This window comes from Sturnira hondurensis, unplaced genomic scaffold (assembly GCF_014824575.4).
Source record: "Sturnira hondurensis isolate 20B ecotype Veracruz unplaced genomic scaffold, ASM1482457v3 Scaffold0015056, whole genome shotgun sequence".
NCBI lineage: Eukaryota > Metazoa > Chordata > Mammalia > Chiroptera > Phyllostomidae > Sturnira > Sturnira hondurensis.
The window spans coordinates 2,753,142-2,771,662 of NW_028087687.1; the positions used below are offsets into that span (position 1 = coordinate 2,753,142).

Sequence of the window (18,521 nt, forward strand, 5' to 3'; positions counted from 1 at the left end):
ACTGAGTGCTTACCATATGTCAGTCTTTCGTGCTAGGCGCTTTGTATAAATTCTCTCACTGGATCACCCTGACAATTCTACCCACTATGCATTATTATTATTTCTCCTTTATAGATGAGGACAGGGAGGATTTGAGACCTTAAAAGACTACCTTGTCACACAGTGGTAAACAATAAAGTTCTCTCAACCACTAAGAACAGGTATGTTGTACCCTGGCTCTGAGCCAACACATCCGAGACTGCAAGTGGTTGCAGGGCTTCAGGGAAGACTTCCTGGAGTAGGAGAGGGCCTCCGAGGAAGAGGAGTTAGTACACACAGAGAGAAGGGGAGGCCGTTCCAGGGAGAGCAGCATGTGCCAAGCCAAGGAGCAGGAAAAACACTGGGTTCCAGCGCCAGTGTGAGAGAGAGGAAGCAGAGGATGGGGAAGGCTGCCATTAAAACATCAAGTGCCTAGTGTGTCATGCCGCCGTCCCCAAGGAGTGGGGATTTCTTCCTAAAGGAGGTGGGAAGCCAGTGAAAGTCTTCAGCCAGGAAATAAGGTCAGACTCACATTTTCAAAAGTCTGTGAAGAACAGGTGAGATTGTTACGAGGCTATCAGCAGAGAGAGCGGTCTGCAAGTGGTCACGTTATAGTACATTACTCCAAGGGAGGGACTGAGTTAAGACTGAGGAACATGGAAGGAGAAAAGGATCCGGGGTGTGTGTGTGTGTGTGTGTGTAGATACGTGTGTTAGGACGTGTGCGTGTATGATTAGAATGGGGGAGAAAAGGGGGTTGGGGAAGTCAGTGAGTTGTCTTGAACAGGGCAAGTATGAGGAGCTTGTGGACTCCCTACTACACACGACTACCGGAGGCGGTAAGCACAGGTGTAAGTTGGAGATGCGCATTTTGGAGCCTCATGTAGTGGTGTTGAAGCCATGTACGAAGATGAGATTCATTCAGGAAAAACAAGTCAAGTGAGAAGAGCAGAAGGAAGCTCACGGAGCCCTCCCCGAGGGACGGCAACACTTAGAGAGAGAAGAAACATAATCACAAACGGATTCGTGGTGGCCCTAAGACATAAAACAAAAAGCAAGAAGAAATCTCAAGCAAGGGGACATTCAAATTTTATTAATGAAATTAAGATATTGTTGAAATAACCGTGTTTATTAGAATTTCAAAAGAACTGCTCTATTTGGGTGATTAGAAACCTTTAGAGTCAGGGCACATGCCTGGGTTGTGGGCCAGGTCCCCAGTGGGGGCCATGTGAGAGGCAACCACACATGGATGTTTCTCTCCTTCTCTTTCTCCCTCCTTTCCCCTCTCTAAAAATAAATAAATAAAACCTTTTTTTTTTTAAAAAAAAGAAACCTTTTGGTTCTGAAGGGCTTTTCCTGGAACAAGGCCCCAACATGAGTCTATGACTTTCTTTAGAATTTACACACATCCTTCATATCCATTATCTTATCTGAGTTTCACAATAATCTTATGACATAAAGGAGGTAAATACTATTATCTCCATCTGTTTTAATAGGAGTTGACCTTTAAAATCACAAAAGCAAATACGCTTCACGAGAAGTGTTTAAAACCCTACCTTTTTAGCAATAAGGTCTGCGTCAGCATTTGCCTCAGCTCGGTGGGCCCCACAGTTTTCAGACTGTGGAGGAAGCTGTGAGTGCCCAGGTAGATGTTGTTCACTTTCCCGCCCTGTGTCTGGCAGGTCAGCTCTCCGTTATACAACAGCAAAGGTTTGTAAGCATAGGGCACTCTGGTGCCACCAGCCAAAATGACCTTGGATCCTATAGTATAAAACAGACATCTTAATGCTGAAGGAGCCTCCTCAGCACCAACATCAGAAAGGGATGTTTTAATTTCACTGCAGTAAAAATTTGTTTATCAACGAATGGACAAAAAAGTGATTAAATACCTTGTATAGTGTCCTTGTGAAAGACATAAGTATACACCTTATCATCGTCGTAAGCAATGAATACACCTTTATCCAATGGCCAGTTTTCCCAAAGAACACCTTTAATGGTTGGTGAAAAATCTGGAATCTCATACGTAGCATCATTAACCTACAAAATAGGATTCAGAGATTTGCCCCAAGTCTGCACATAAACTGTTACCATTTGCCGTGGTAGAAGCCCGTTCATAGCCTTAGCTGGGTTGGAGTGGCTTATCGACTCATATTCAACCCAACAATACTCAACCATAAGGGGAAGGAAAATTCTCTTCCCGTTCCTATACTAGGTCTGGCTTGGGATAAAAAAAAGTGATAGTTACATGGGAAATCAAGGGTTTGATCTAAAATTTGGTGAATTTGCAGGAAAAAATACAAGCTTGGACATAAAGCTTCAAGTTAAGAAAAAAAAAGCTGAAGCTGCTCAAGATGACAGAAACTTAAACTACAAGCACCTGTGTTTAGATATTTTTCAATACTGGGCATATAGAAATGCTCCAACTGGAAAAGAAACAGAAATTAACTCATTTGTGATTTCAAATTTAAATAAATTCCACTGGCTATGTTTTACTTCAAAAATGTCTCTACGGTGCACCCTAGCAAACAAAATGTACTGGTACAGTAATAAAAGCTACTAAAAAATCAATCCACCTACTCCTGTGAACTCAAGCAGGTAGGCTAATGTATCTGCTGAATGTGGAGCTGAGAAATGCCTGCTTTCTCCGATCTAGCTTCCTATAAAAATAAAGATGAAATATAAAACTCCTGCAAATAACCAATACCATAGAATAGTGCTGTTCGGCACAGTAGCCATCATTTAATATGCACGTGTGGCTCCCAAGCACTGAAATGTGTACAACACTCATTACAACACTCGACTGTACAACAGTTGAGTTAGGGTGTGTACAAGCGTAAACTACACACTAGATCTCAGGAAGTGGCCTTAAATAGTACAAAACGTCTCCTCAATAGTTTTTTATTGTACTGACGACATACTGAAACGATAATATTGGATTAAATATATTATTGAAATTAATTTTATCCATTTCTTTTTAACTTAAAAATGTGACTAGTAGAAAATTAAAAATTGTATATGTGGTCAAATATTAATTCCATTGGATGGTGCTGTTTACCAGATATTGTACCAATTCAGTTCTAACCTCACACTCTTGCTATGCTCATTTGCAGATGAAGAAACTGGGGCATGGAGAAATTTTCCCTGAGTCACGCAGCTAATAAGTTGAAGAGCCAGGATTTGGACCCAGGCAGTGTGGCTCCACAGTTTATGATTCTAACCACTAGGTTATACTGACTCTCGGTTTGTAAGGATGGCAAACCAGTGCCAATGGACTGGTGGTGGCATTTTTTTCTTCAAGGGTAACCATTTGTTGAGTGCTTATTATGTGTACTAAAAGCTTTATGTGCATCATCCGTTTGATTTTTATACAACAACCTACAAAAGAGGTACTAGAACAGAATTCATTACATAGATGGGAAAACTGGGAGGGAGGTCAATCAGAGTGTTCAGGAGGAAGCCACTCTGGCTTCACACTGGTGATGCCGTTTGCTGGCTGTGTGACCTTGGACAAGTAACTCTTCTTTCTCATCTTTTCTATGCCTTAGTTTGTTCACCTGTAAAATGGCAACAATATGAATACTGATCTCCAGGGTTGCTATAAAGATTGAAAGAGATCCCTGATATATATGTAAAGGGTACTCAGTACAGAAATACTAGTTGCTATTATTACTAATCTTGAATTCAGATCTGTCTGTCTGTCTGTCTGTCTTTAAAGTCCAGGCACTTAACTACCACACTCTACTGCCTCTCTCAAGGGCAACATGTTTGTCGACTTTCTAGGATAAATCTCAAATCATCCTTCATGGACATTTAAGGAGTGGTGAGTATGTAGATTGTTTTATTAGGGCATGTGAAGGAAGAAAGTCATCTCTCCAAATTCTAATATACAACATAAGTCACTTCCTTACTCTCCACACAGTGAAGAAATATAGGTTGAATACACATATCTATGAAGGGAAATTTCAAACTGGAGAATTTTAAAGAACAGTTGCCTCAATAGTTATATATTTGCATACAGGTACATCACAGAAGCAATCCTCTCAAAGTATTTAGAGTGGAAAGTCAAGCTGCAACACTAGTACACGATGACAGGGTGTGTGTGAAAGCAAATGCAGTGCACAGCACTCTGGTGTAGAGTCCAAGGGCCTCCACGCAGCCTCCTGCTGTGTCCGCGGCCGCGGGGAAGGCTGGCCTCACTCACAGACTGGGCTGGGTATTGTTTAAAAGAGGCATTTACTCCTGTGGGTGCAACACTCCCCTGTGATATCCTGTCCAACCACTTAAGATTCTAACCTGGCAACAAAATCTCAACTTGAATAAATGCAAACTCCCACCTACACATTGGGTGAGGGAGAGTCTTTGCTGTTATGGAGTCATTCTCCGTGTGAATTTTGTTTTACCAGGGTGTTTTTTCTTAATACCTAACTGAGTTGCAGCTTAGACCTGGAAAAGGGGGTGAGGATGAGCAGCTACAAGTGAGACAGTCCTGGACTTGAGGGGTTTAAGGGAGGTAAAGAGGGCAGGGCTTTAACTAACACCTGCTACCTGTTCCTGATAACATGCTTGGAAAAGCTAACCCGCTGATACCTCATTCCAGTTCTGTGAGGGAGCTCATACTAGCCTCCGTAACAGAAATGGTCACGGAAAGGAAAACTGTAAAGAGAAGAAGAAAGATGTATCTAGTCGTTCAGGCAGCTTGTACTCCTTGCCCTTTCTCCAGCAGTCAGACACCTGGAGGTTTACCTCCCACCCTTCTGTGTATCCCAAGTGGCAGTTTCCACCTGCAGTGACCCCCGTGGGGAAGCAAGGCAGCTCTGCTTCCCTATGCCTTGTGTCGGAAAGCAAACCTGTGCAAGACCGAACTTCCTCAGTGTGCAGAGGGAACTCAAGGTTATCTCTACATTTATGTCAGTTTTCCGCATTGGATTTCTGACTGGGAGAGGAAGGAGTTGAGTAAGAACTGGCATGTCAAGAAGTTTGCATAATCAAGTCACTCCTGTGGAAACCTGCCACATTTGTCGAAGGAAGAAAAGGAAAAACGAAGGGGAGAGAGAGGAAAAAAGAAAGGAAGGGAAGGGAGGGAGGGACAGAGAAGGAAGGGAGTTTTAGTATTTAGGGAAGTGTACAGTGAGGGGAAAGCTGTCTTCATTGAAACGTGTCTTCTCTAAGGTGAAATTACTCAGGAGGGCCGATGGCAGCGGCAGGCCATGGGAACTGTGACCAACAGCACACTCAAGCACTCACTGGAGAGCGGAAATAAATACACGCTCCAAGTGTACTACATGATATGAAAACGCATTTCCTTTTTCTAAATCTGTTTTCAAGAAAGATAAAGATGTGTAAAATTAACTACAATGGTTCTATCTGTTTCTAATCATCTAATATCAGAATACCTTTTCTTTGTATTCAGGACCTTTAAGGGGAGAAGAAATTCAACTGAGGTGGGGGAGAAGGACAGGGTATGGTCTCAGTCCTCTGAAGCTTACTGCGTATCTGGAGAGAAAAGTCACGTATATGATGATATACTATAATAATGTACAGTAAATACAGTTAAATGTGGTACAGAATGTAACTTTTTTTCTTTCTGGGGATGACACTATGAGAAATTAAAGAAAAATGCAAAAACGTTTTCTTGATGTAAATAGTCATAAAATAGATCACAAATATGGTAACAAAGTTCTATAATCCTTGCCTCTGTGTAGAAGAAAATAAGTCCATATATAAAATATATTTAAAAAATACTTTTCTTCATGTGTTGCATTTTATAAAACACTTTCTAGACTTACTGGACAATAGACAAATCCATCACTTTTTTCATCAATGAAAACTAATCTGGTCCCATTTGGGTCAGGAAAAATCTTTCTCACACCAACAGGATGTCGATAATCATTAACGAACTGCCAGTCTTCAATGTAGAAATACTGAATGACACCAGTCTAAAAAAATTCAGTCAGAGAGACAGAAGAAGTTGTCAGAAAACATTAACTCTCAGCATTTAAGTTACACATGCTTTCTAATCCAAAGAGAAAAAAATGTCCTATGTTTGATGAAGGAAGAGTCCAAGAACAATGTTAGCTATATTTGCAAGGTACAGACAGAAAAAAATAAATGAGAATATACATGTGATTCAACAGTCTATCAATTCTAATATTATTAGTGGTAATAAAGCTTGATTTTCAGATTTTCCAATTGAATGAAAAGAAACACCCTTATTGTTTAAGAGTAACTCTCAAATCATATTATTTTAAATATTTTTGTTATTAATAGACAAATTAGAACATTAAGTTTACAATAAAAACAAAAAACCCACCTGATACAATCAATTGTATTTCTACATAGTAACCATGAACATGTAGACAACAAAATTTTAATATATGGTATCATTTCCAATCATTAAAAAATGAATTACTTAGGTGTGAGTTTAATGAAATATGCACAGAATGTGCATGCTAACTACAGAGCACAGATGGGAAAATCAAAGAGGGTCTAAATAAATGGGGACACAGTAAACACACTGTGCTCATGGACTGGCGTCGAGATAAACATGCCAATTCTCCCTAACTGGTATAGAGGTCTAACTGGATTCCAATGAAAATCTCAACATGAGTTTTTGTAGATACAGACAAGATTACTCTAACAGTCACATGGGATGGCAAAAGAATTAGAATAGCTGAAACAATTTTGAGGGAAAAAAAGAATAAAGTGGAAAATTAGTCTACGTAATTTCAATACTTTAAAAAAAATAACTACAGGAATCAAAACTGTGCAGTACTGATGGAGGCAGGGACATAGAGACCATTGGAACAGAATAGAAAAACCAGAGATGGAGCTACCTAGGCATGTCTAACTAATTCTTTCTTTTTTCTGTTTTTAAGATGCCTTCACTTTTATTTATTTATTTATTTATTTAAAAAGATTTTATTTATTTATTTATCTTTAGAGGGGAAGGAGAGAGGGAGAGAAACATCAATGTATGGTTGCCTTTTGTGCATCCCCTGCTGGTAGTTAGCCTGCAAGGAACTGGCCTGCAACCCAGGCATGTGCCCTGACTGGGAATCGAACCGCGATCATCTGGTTCGCAGGCTTGCGCTCAATCCACTGAGCTATGCCAGCCAGGGCCACTTTTATTTTTTAATAATAGCCTATTGAAAATAACTCACCTACCATAATTCACCCATTTAAACATGTACAGCTCCCTGGATTTTAGTATATTCTCAGAGTTGTACACTTAATGACAATTTTAAAACATTTCATCACCTCAAAAAGGGACCCCATTTAGTAGGCATTCCCCATTTTCTCCAACCTCCCTCGTCTGTCTCTAAGATCTGCCTATTCCGGACATTTTACATAAATGGAATCACACAATATGTGGTCTTCTGTGACTGCCTGCTTTTATTTAATGTAATGTAGAATATGTAAAAAACTCGCAAAACTCAATAATAAGAAAAGAAGCCAATTAAGAAATAATAAAAACATCCGAACGGACACTTCACTAAAGACATTCAAACAGCAAATAAGCACCGAGATGCCTCTACATCCTTGGTCCGGCAGTAAAATGCAACCTGAAGTCACACTGAGATATCACTGCGCACTCATTAGAGCAGCCGCTGTGAGGAAGTGGAGGAGCTGGAGCCCTCGCACACTGTTGGTGGGAATGGCATGGCCAGGTTAGAGACCAGTTTGTCAGTTTCTCGAAACACACAAATGCCACATGATGTAGCCATTCCACTTCTAGGTATTTTTATCTAAAAGAAAGCATATGCCCATACAAAAACTTAAACACAAATAGTTATAGCAGCTTTGGAGTGTCTGTTACTCAGCCAAAGTGGAAAAAACTCCAATGTCTATCCATCGATTCATGGATGAGCGAAGTACGATAAACATGCAGACTATGTAATATTACTCAGCAAGGAAAAAGACTGAACTACTGAATACACAACCACACAGATGAGTCCCAGGATGATTACACTAAGGCCAGTCACGAAGGAGTCCCGGCTCTATGATGCCATTTACACAAAACTCTAGAAAACACGAACTGACAGTGACAGAGGCAGTGGGGAGGGCAGGATGGAGGAATCACACAGGGGCACGAGAAAACTTCTGTAGGTGATGAGTATGTTCACTATTTTGATTGAGTTGATGGTGTTTCACAGGTGTACACACGTGTCACAATGTATCACATTGTAAACTTTAAATTGCATAGTTTAGTGTATATTACTTATACTTCAAAAAAGCTGCTAAAACTCTCAATATTTTCAGAATCACTTAAGAATGATAGCATAAGAAACAAAATTTTGGAACTATGTATAGTGACAGATGTTAACCAGCCTTACTTGGTGATCACTCGTAATATACACAAATATCAAATCATTATGCGGTGCACCTGAAACTAACATAATCTGTCACTTATACTTCAATTTTTTAAAAAAAGAATGAGATGGATTAACACTGCTTCACTGACAGACCACTGCACTTTGAGTTCTTCAAAATGCCATGTGGCACAGTGGGAAGAGTAGATATTCCAACACGGAGTCTTGCTTGTTCAAGGTCCCTCTCTGCTACGTACTCACTGACCTCTCAGCCTTCAGTGTGCTTCTCTCTAAAACTTCCCCACTTATTTTTTGGAGTTAATGAGATAAGTGAGACTGGGCCTTATAATGTTAGGTGTCACACAAATGTATTTAATGCTGTTTACCATGTATCTCTCCTTACTTCAGCTGATCCACTAAACCTACCCTACCGGTGTAAATTAGCACAAAGACTGGTTATTTTAGGTCAAACTTCAACTTATAAATTTTCTCTTAGGGCAATAAGGATGTTTTAAACATGCTCTTTTAAAAAAACAACTTAACTGCAGGGAATGGAATGTTTAAAACAGTGACTAATTGTTTTTCTGATGTGGAAAACAATACCTTTTCTACCAATTTGACTGAATTTAGGGAACGAACAAGGTAAACAGGTATGACAGGCTTTCAAAAAATCTTTGAAAACTTTTTACAAATACTAGATGCAATTACTGTAACTATGCTTTATCTCCATGTGGCTAAGGTAATATTTAGAGGTGTAGGGTATTGGTGGTTCAAAGGACCACAAGACTGAAAGAGTAGGATTCTCAGTATTCTATTAATTTTAGTATGTATTAAATGCTCTCTAAATATAGACTAAAGTGGAATGAGGTGTCTTATATTCACCATCAAATTAAACCCTTGAAGCATCTAGATAAGGAAAACGAGGCTCGGAGGGGTTATGCAGCAACCAGCAAGTAAAAGGACTGGTATTTAAACCCAGATTTTCTCCACTCCAAAGTCTACCCTTTTTACTATGCTTTCGGAATTACTTATATCACAAAAGCACTCGATACTAGCAAATCACACTACCTATGTGCTCTATACATATTTACTCACAGTGGTTATATGTTCTCATATACCATATGCTTATATATATAATAAATGTTATATCACCAAGTAAACATCAGAAATTGCCCTATGTTCTACAGTGAAGAAGACAACACATACATCTGTGCCATAGACGAGGAAATCACCAGTTAAGGCATGACATAAAATACGGCACTTATCATCCACGGCTGGGAAAAGTCGAGCTTCACGTTCTTCTTGAGCATCCAAGAGTTCACTTTCTATCTAAAACAAAGAATAGTAGTGGCTTATAGATTTGAATAAACCTAGTCTGCAGTGTCTCATGGGTAAGGGAGGACCTCTTCCTTCAGTTCAGTTGAACTGGACTCACGAGACTGCCATAGACCAGTTCGTGCGGGAAGGTATCAGAAAGGAACCACAGCTTGAGAGCAGGGCCGAGTTAGACCTCCCTCTTTAGTGGGAACAGTCTTCACAGGCTCTGAAGCTGTCTCGTGGCTAATCAACCCTTTTGGCTTCCTAGAAGCAAAGCCAGGAAACAGATGTGGAACACAATGTGGTTCAGCGGCCCTCTATTCCAGGGCCAATATCTCTTGAACAACTCAAGAGGCATAGTTTCAAGGATCCCCACAAGAGGCACAGTTTCAAGGATCCCCACAAGCGAGATGCCCTAAATGTATGAGTGAATACATTCCAGGAAACCCACGTGTATGGCATTCTCACCAGTTTTTATAGTTTACTTCTACTTTCTAGACACAGTTACAAACAAGGTCATTTTTACCATAAGCAATGTTGCATGTAGCAGTTGATAAATTGCCAGGTTTCTTGGGAATAGAGCTGGAAAGTTAATTGAACATCTGATGCAGAGGGTAAATAAAGGTTTTTGTTAATCCTTTACCCACGCCTGGCTTTCTGGCTAGTCTGCACATGGTTGCTTCCTGACCAAAGTTCTTAATAATGAGACTGTTCATCATCATTGCCAAGTTAACTGGGCAGGCCACCAGGACATCAAAATTATACTCACCAAATGTAACTGGACTTTGCCTTCAAAAAGTGCAGCAGCATAGTCTGAATGAAGGCAAACACTGGCCACTGTCCCCAGATATTCCACATCTTTCAATTTTTTAACACCTTTAGCAATGAAAAGGAACAAACAGCATATTAAAATACTAATAACATTATATAAATATTTGCAAATAATTTTAAAAGTGCATTTTCACAAGGATATCCTGGACCTAAAATTTTTATTTTAACCATCCTAAAGAAAATCTTAGTTGCCATACAAAGTTGCCTTCAGGAATTCCATAATGGTTCCCATGAAACAAAGTAATAGAAAATAAAATTACACGCAAAACAAATATTAAACTTTAGTGACAATAAGTTTGAACTCTGAGAATAAAGCTCAGGCTTGCTCTGCTGCTGAGGATATCTGGCCTCCAGTGGGGGAGGGGGCGGGAGGGGAGAAAGAGGGGAAGAAGAAGCAAGGCTCCCTTCAGATGCTAACGGTCCTTATTCAAACAGTAAAACAGAAAGGGGATCAGCTTTTGTTAAGTACCTCCCAGAGCCAGGAGAACATAAGAAAGTCACTGTGCAAAGGCAGCGCACACATTTGATTTCACTTTCCACACAACCCCTTACATGTAGAAGAATCCTCATTTTCCACAGGAGTGACCCGAGACTCAGAGGGGTGAAGAGTTTGTGTGCAGTGAGCCAAGTGAGGCAGAGGGGGATTTAGATCCAGGGCCTAATTGTGAAGCTCATACTCTGCCCCCTATACCAAGCAGTCTTCACTACAACGATAAAGAACAAAATATTTCCAAAAACTATGCAAAAATTTTAGAGGATTCACAAAATTCTTTAGACTAAGAAAGAGCATCTGAAAGAACAGTGAAAGACTAGTTAGAGCTTTTGCTTTTGCCCTCACAAAGCTGTATGAACGTGCCCACTCCCCTGTAGCCACAGGTTGCGTAACGTTCAAACTGTGGGACTCAGGGAGACTGTGACCAGTTCCTGGGTCAGTAACTTGTGACCCAGTAACTTGTGGTTACACAACAGTTTTGGGAAAAGTATAGATAACATCTCAATTCAATGTTCATGATTCTTCATAGGAAGGACAATAATTTACAAGCTTACTTTGCAAAAAACAATGGAGACCCAAGACCATCCGTGATACTCGTGACTTTGTGATGCTCGTGACTTTCTGATAGTGCCTTAGAATCTACTCCTTGACACATTAACAAGAGACAGAGACCTAAGGAATTTACCCTAACGCCCCCTCCCACTTCTCTTATCCAGCTTAAGAATCCTCAGCCTGGTCCAGCAGGTAAGATAGAGCTGAGGCACTGGCAAGTCTCCCATCTTCTTGGTTGATGCCTTCTTGATCAAAAAATCTTTCCTTTCATCAACCTGACATTTTGAGTTTTGGCCTTTTGAAGTGTAGGGCACATGACCCAGAGTTTGCTAACAAATGCTTCCCAAATAGATCAGGAATTATATGCTAGAGGAGAAAACAACTGGATTTCAACTTGCCGCTCTCTCCAAGAACATAAAACCAGGCCCGATTGTTCATTCCCACAGCCAGATGATACAGTCCTACAGCCACAAAGTTGGGTTCCACGTCGACAGAGACTGTGATCGGTAGCTCCTGTCATACAGAGAAGTAACTGGTAAATCAGTTGCTAAAATTATTTTGATTTTATTAATAAAATAAAAATAACACCATTTTCATACTCCTTCAACAGGGTTGGCTACGGTGACTTCGAGAAGGGAGGTGAGATAGGCAACCCTCGTGCTGCAGGCGTCACCAAGTATGGGAAGCTTGGTCAGGAAAACATGGAGTGAGCCCCTCTGGGTAGACAATGCCAGCAGCTGGCCATCATCTGTCCAGGACAAGGTATCCAACCCTGAAAGAATTCACAAAGCAAAGGGTTATTCAAAAACAGATAGATACACTGGTGCAGGCAAACAAGCAAATTATTTTCACTTAATCTACCAGAGGTGTAAGAATCTCCAATTTTTTTTTTTTAAGTATAGAGTCTTTATTTAGCCCTGGCTGGTGTGGCTCAGTGGATTGAGTGCTGGCCTGTAAACCAAAGGGTCGTGGGTTTGATTCCCAGTCAGAGCAACATGTCTGGGTTGCAGGCCAGGTCCCTAGTTGGAGGCACACATGAGGCAACCACACACTGGTGTTTCTCTCCCTTTCTCCCTCCTTTCCCCTCTCTTAAAATAAATAAAATCTTTTAAAAAAGAGTCTTTATTTAGACTAGTAAATTCACCATGGATTGACATATGAACATGAGCACTGATTCATTCAATACTGGCTTAAAGGGTAATACATAAAAACTTAGATTTTACAATTGTAATTAGGAGAAAATTGACTATGTCTCTGGATCAAAGTAGACTTACATCCTTCTAGTCAAGGAGCAGGACTCAACATAATAACTAAAATAAGGCGGCTATTTTAAGAAACTCTAGTGAAGGGTGCTAGTAGTATTCCTCCTTCAAAAATGTAAACCATACAATAACAAACATACTAGTCTGGAATTGGGATGATAAAACGCCAATCTGCTTCAGAAAAATCAATACCTTTAATTTCATCATCCAGGCTGATTATAGCATACATGTCTTTTAATTCTGCCAACTCATGAATTTTAATGCTGAAAAATAAAAAGAAAACACAAATATGAGCTCTAAGTAAAATTGTTTTTGTTTACAATTATAAGCTATACATATTTAGTTTCTCAGTCTATTTATAATCAACATTTAGGCTACTTCAAGCAGAAGTAGAAATCTTATCACATATAAGAGTTCTATCCATTCCCCTTTATATTGTAATTGTCGTATATTGCACCTTCATGCAATGAACACACTATCAGAGATTATAATTCTTGCTTTCAGTAGCCACATATAAAGATCTCAAAATTAAGAAATAGCCCATTATATTTACCCAGGCTATTTGCCATTTCTGTTGCTCTTCTTTGATAAAAGGAAATTTGAGATGTCCCAAAATTCCTTCTGACATCGTTCTCTTCAGCAATTCTTTCAGAGCATTCCTGCTAGCCATAAACTCTCTTTCTTTTTGTTCATCTGAGAATGTTTTTATTTCCCCTTTATTACTGATGGATATTTTTACTGGACATAGAATTTCAGTTTATAGTTCTTTTCCTTCAGCACTTAAAAAATGTTGTGATGCTTCCTTCTGGCATGTATGGTTTAATATGAGAAATCCACTGTCACTCAAAATGTTGCTCACTGGCCACTTTCAAAATATTGTCTTTGTCTTGGTTTCTAGAAGTTTGTTTATATCTCTGGGACTAGACTTCTTTGGATTTACCCTGTTGGGAATTTTTTGAGCTTCTATAATATATAGGTTTATGTCTTTTGCCAAACATGATAAGTTTCCAGCCATTATTTGTAAGACTTTTATGACACAAATGTTAGACCTTTTGGTATTATTACACAGTCTCTAGGGCTGTGTTCATTTTTTCCAATCTGTTTTTTCCTCTGTGTTGAAAGGAAAGTTCGAGTTCACTGACTCTTTACTCTGTGATCTGACTTCAAGTTCATTGACTCTTTATTCTGTGATCTCCGTTCTGCTATTAAGTGCACTGCATTAATTCTATTTTTCAGTTCTTAAATTTCCATTTGCTTCTTTTTTTTTTTTTATAGGTTCTATTTCTTTTCCAAAACTGTTTCCATTTGTTTGGAGAATGATAGTCCTTACCTCTAAAAGCACATTTACAATAGCTGCTACCTTTATCCTCTTGGTCCTGGCTTCTTTTGATTGCCTTTTCTCAGTGAGTTGAAATTTCCCAGATTCTTCATACGTCAAGTAATTTTGGGTTATATTCTGGACGTTTTAAATACATTATGAGACTCTGTGACTTGTTTAAATCCCATGGAGAAGGTAATTTTTTTTTAAGCAGGCAATAAACCCAGTTGGGTTAAGGCCACGACTTTCAATTAGTCTTCTGTGGGTTACGGTTTCAATGTAAGCTCCATTTTCAAAGACTTTGCAGTGGTATTTGGATGTGTCCCTTTATGGCCTACTCAGTGGCCAGTGTAGAACCTGGGCTATGATCTATTCCTTACTTCAGTTCTCAAAGTCTCTGATATACATATACACAGCTCAGGGATACATCTGGGAGTTCACAAACATCTTTATAGGGTCATTTTTCAGAGCTCCTCTCTCTCTGGGTTTTACTTAGTACTTTCCAGCTTTTGGGGACTTCCTTTTTTTGTTGTTCTCCAGCTGGAAGCTGGGGCTCCAGTTACCATGTCCTGACTTGTACTTCCCACAATTGCACCCATCCCTGTGGCCAAGCAGGACAAAGAGGAAAAAAAAGCAACAGGAGTTTGCTCCACCATCTCAGCAACATAGCTCCCCTGATTAGAGAGGAATGCTACCCATCATGTTTTAGGTGCCTGTGGGTCCTTGCAGCCGTTGCTGTGGCTGCCACCACTGTGGTGAGATTGCTTGGTTGCTAGGGCATGAGAGAACAAAAAACAAGACAGGAAGCTGGTGGATTTCCCCACCTGTTTGAGTGTTAGGAGTTCTTTCCTGCAACTTGAACCAGAACTAGAGAGCTTCTCTGGGCCTCTCTGTCTGTCCTCTGGTGCCTTCTTCTGGATTTCAGGCTGCCTTGGAATCCTGAGACTGGGAGACTCAACAATGGTTCAGTCGTACTTCAAAGTCTGGTATTCTTTGTCAATCTGCCTGCTACTATTTACTTTTCAGAGTCCTTAAATAGGTGGTCTATGCATTTTATCCAGGTTCTATAGCCATATTCAGTGAGAGAGATGGGGTGGAGTATTCTTAATCCATGTTACCCAGAACTGCTTATTTGTTGTATTTTAAGTATATTTTATTGATTATGTCATTAATCATCCCAATTTTTCCCTTTGCCCCTCCTCCGCCCAGTACCTCCTTTCCCTCCAGCAAGCCACCGCCCTCACAGTTTATGTCCATGGGTTGTGCATATAAGTTCTTTGGCTTCTCCATTTCCTATACTATTCTTCTCCTCCCCCTGTATATTTTGTATCTACCAATCATGCTTTTTAATCCCTAGACCATTTCCTCCGCTCTCCCCCTACCGTCTACTAGATGATACCCCTCCAAATGATCTCCATACCTATGATTCTGTTCCTGTTCTGGTTGTTTGCTTAGTTTTGTTTTTTTTTTTTTTAGACTCACTTTGTTGACAGTTGTAAATTTGTTACCTTTTAAACATTCAATAGTTTTGATCTTCTTTTTCTTAAATAAGTCCCTTTAACATTTCACATAAGGGCTTGGTGATGATGAACTCCTTTAACTTGATCTTATCTGGGAAGCACTTTATCTGCCCTTCCATTCTAAATGATAGCTTTGCCGGATAGAGTAATCTTGGATGTAGGTTCTTGCCTTTCATGACTTGGAATACTTCTTGCTAGTCCCTTCTTGCCTGCAAAGTTTCTTTTCAGAAATCAGCTGATAATCTTATGGGTTCTCCCTTATAGGTAACTATCTGGGGTTTTTTTGTTGGTTTTAAGATTCTCTTTATTTTTAATTTTTGGCATTTTCATTATAATGTGTCTTGGTATGGTCCTCTTTGGGAATCTCTTTGTGCTTCCTGGACTTGTATGTCTATTTCATTTGTCAAACTAGGTAAGTTTTCTTTCATTGTTTTTTCCAATATGTTTTCTATTTCTTGCTCTTCCTATTCTCCTTCTGGCATCCCTGATTTGGATGCTGGTACATTTGGAGATGTCCCAGAGGTTTCTTATGCTTCCCTCATTTTGTTTTGTTTTTAAATTATTGTTTCTTCTTGCTGTGCTGGTTGAATGTTTATTTCTTCCTTCTGTTCCAAACTGTTGATTTGAATCCTGGCTTCTTTCTCTTCACTGCTGGTTCCCTGTACATTTTTCTTTATTTCTCTTAGTGTAACCTTCATTTCTTTCTTTATGTTTTTGCTATACTCACTGAGTTCTTTGAACATCCCAATCACCCGTGTTTTGAATTCTGCTTGTGATAGGCTGGCTATTTGTTTTGTTTAGTTCTTTTTCTGGGGTTTTATTCTGTTCTTTCATTTGGGGCCATATTTCTTTGTCTCCTCAATTTGGCAGCCTCCCTGTGTTTGTTTCTGGGTATTAGGTTGAGCTGCTTTTACTCCCTGTAAAAGGTACCTATAAATTGTATGGAGCAGAGCCTTAGGTAATCACTACGGTAGGGCAATCTGTTTCACCGCTTTGTGGCTCGGGTGCAGGGAGGGCTCAAAGAGGGGACTGTAGTGCTGCCTGGCTTCTGAGGTTTGCCTGGCACTTGCCCCGTTTCTAGTCCCTTTGCCTACTCCCTATTTGTGACTGGCACCCTTCCAGCTGTTGTCCTGGTATTGAATCCCAGAGTAGCTGCGCTCACATACGTTTTAAGACCTTACACGACCTTTAAGTGGAGTTTCCTGACATTCTGGACGTTTTTCTGCCTCCCCAACACCCAGCAGTTTTTATAGCCAGAAAGTATGGGTATTTTTATCTTCCCGGTGCTAGAACCCTGGGCTATGAGGTCTGGCCTGGGGCTGGAATCACTTGCTCCCAAGGTACCCCTCCCAATTTTTATCCACCACACATCAATATGGAACCACCTGTGCCTGATCTGCTGCCACCGCCTCTCTGCACCATCCCCTCCCTGTCTCCTCGCCTCTACCCCTCCTACCTGACTGCATGAATGTGGCTTCTTTAAATCCTTGGTTGTTGGACTTCCATACAATTCGATTTTCTGACAGTTTTGAGTGTTGTTTTGAGATTTAGTTGTAATTTTTTTTGTGGTTGCCTGAGGAAGCAAGGTGTGTCTACCTATGCCTCCATCTTCAATGAAAGTCTCCTATTTTGTTTTTAAAAGTGATTTTCAAGCATACTCCATTTCAGGTTTTACATTTAGTATACATTTAGTATTTTAGATTTTGCCATGAGAGTTAAAGGCAAGGAGCCTTGGAAATTTTCATTGCAAATATGTCCTTAGAGTGCAAGAAAGTATGGTTGATTCTTTTTTTTATCATCACCTGAAGACATTTTTTGCATTGCTTTTAGGGTGTAGGGGGAGAGACAGAGAGAGAAATGTGAGAGAGAAGCATCGATTGACTGCCTCCCATAAATGAGCACAGACTGGGAATCTTGTGCACTGATCAGGGATTATAAGGGCCTGGACCAGTGATCACATGCACCTGGACTAGGGATTGTACCCCCAACCTGGGTATGTGCCCAGACTGGAACCAAACCCAAAATCTTTTGGTCACCAGAGGATGTTCCAATCAAATGAACCATACTGGCCAGGACAACTGATTCATTTTGGGTACAAAAGTCTTGTTGACTCTCCTAACATTCCTTATATAAGCTTTCTAGGAATTTGTAAATATAACTTACCAGTTATCACCACATACAGCAGCTTTGTTAAGGGTCTGTGATACTGCAATACTAGTTAGACTATCTTTATGATCACGAGCTTGAAATACCTCTTGGCCAATCTCTCGAATATGAGTGGAAATTACCACAAAAGTTCCACGTGAAAAACCAATCATGATGTAGCCATCGCCATACCTAAAGCAACAAAGGCAACAATACAGTAAAAAGGGAAAGTAACTATCATTGGAAATATATATACATAAGCAAGTAACTTAAAATGAAGAAAGTAGAGAAAATAATTTAGCAAGGGCTATGTGCCAGATAGCATATGCTAGACAGTTTCACAGAATGAATGATAGTCTGTAATCCAGAAAATGTTAAAGACACAAAAATGATTCAGGCAAAAATTAAATATAATTAGTATAGAAGAACTCATGGATATCTTTCTGTAACAACCTGTAATGATCTGCACATACCAGCTATAACAGACAATGTTGCCATAGTGCTCCTGAAATTCCAGGTCAATTGAACTATCTGGTTCATTGAGATTAAAAAGAAACAAACTTTTCTTGCCAAGCACCACACTTATCTGCCAGAAAAAAAATTAAGAGATTGTTAAATGAATTACTCAGTTCTTCATGAAAAGACAATAAGTAAATTCAAATACATGAACATAATTCATGAAAACCAGCCAAATTTACATGTGCTAAATGCTACAATTACTAAAAGAACAATGTAACTAAAAAATACATTTTATTAA

At 39.7% G+C, this 18,521-nt stretch overlaps 1 protein-coding gene across 1 annotated transcript in view; it reads right to left on the bottom strand.

The window, feature by feature from the left end:
- Positions 1-18,521, bottom strand: part of WDR19 (WD repeat domain 19) — a 73,714-nt gene that overhangs the window by 34,820 nt on the left and 20,373 nt on the right. The window contains exons 8-17 of the mRNA XM_037064322.1: positions 18,238-18,350; positions 17,783-17,956; positions 12,974-13,044; positions 12,119-12,291; positions 11,918-12,032; positions 10,413-10,519; positions 9,533-9,655; positions 5,804-5,953; positions 1,907-2,054; positions 1,574-1,778 (exon numbers count right to left, since the gene is read on the bottom strand). Of these exons, the coding sequence (XP_036920217.1) occupies positions 1,574-1,778; positions 1,907-2,054; positions 5,804-5,953; positions 9,533-9,655; positions 10,413-10,519; positions 11,918-12,032; positions 12,119-12,291; positions 12,974-13,044; positions 17,783-17,956; positions 18,238-18,350 (1,379 nt within the window). The remainder of the gene's footprint in view (positions 1-1,573; positions 1,779-1,906; positions 2,055-5,803; positions 5,954-9,532; positions 9,656-10,412; positions 10,520-11,917; positions 12,033-12,118; positions 12,292-12,973; positions 13,045-17,782; positions 17,957-18,237; positions 18,351-18,521) is intronic.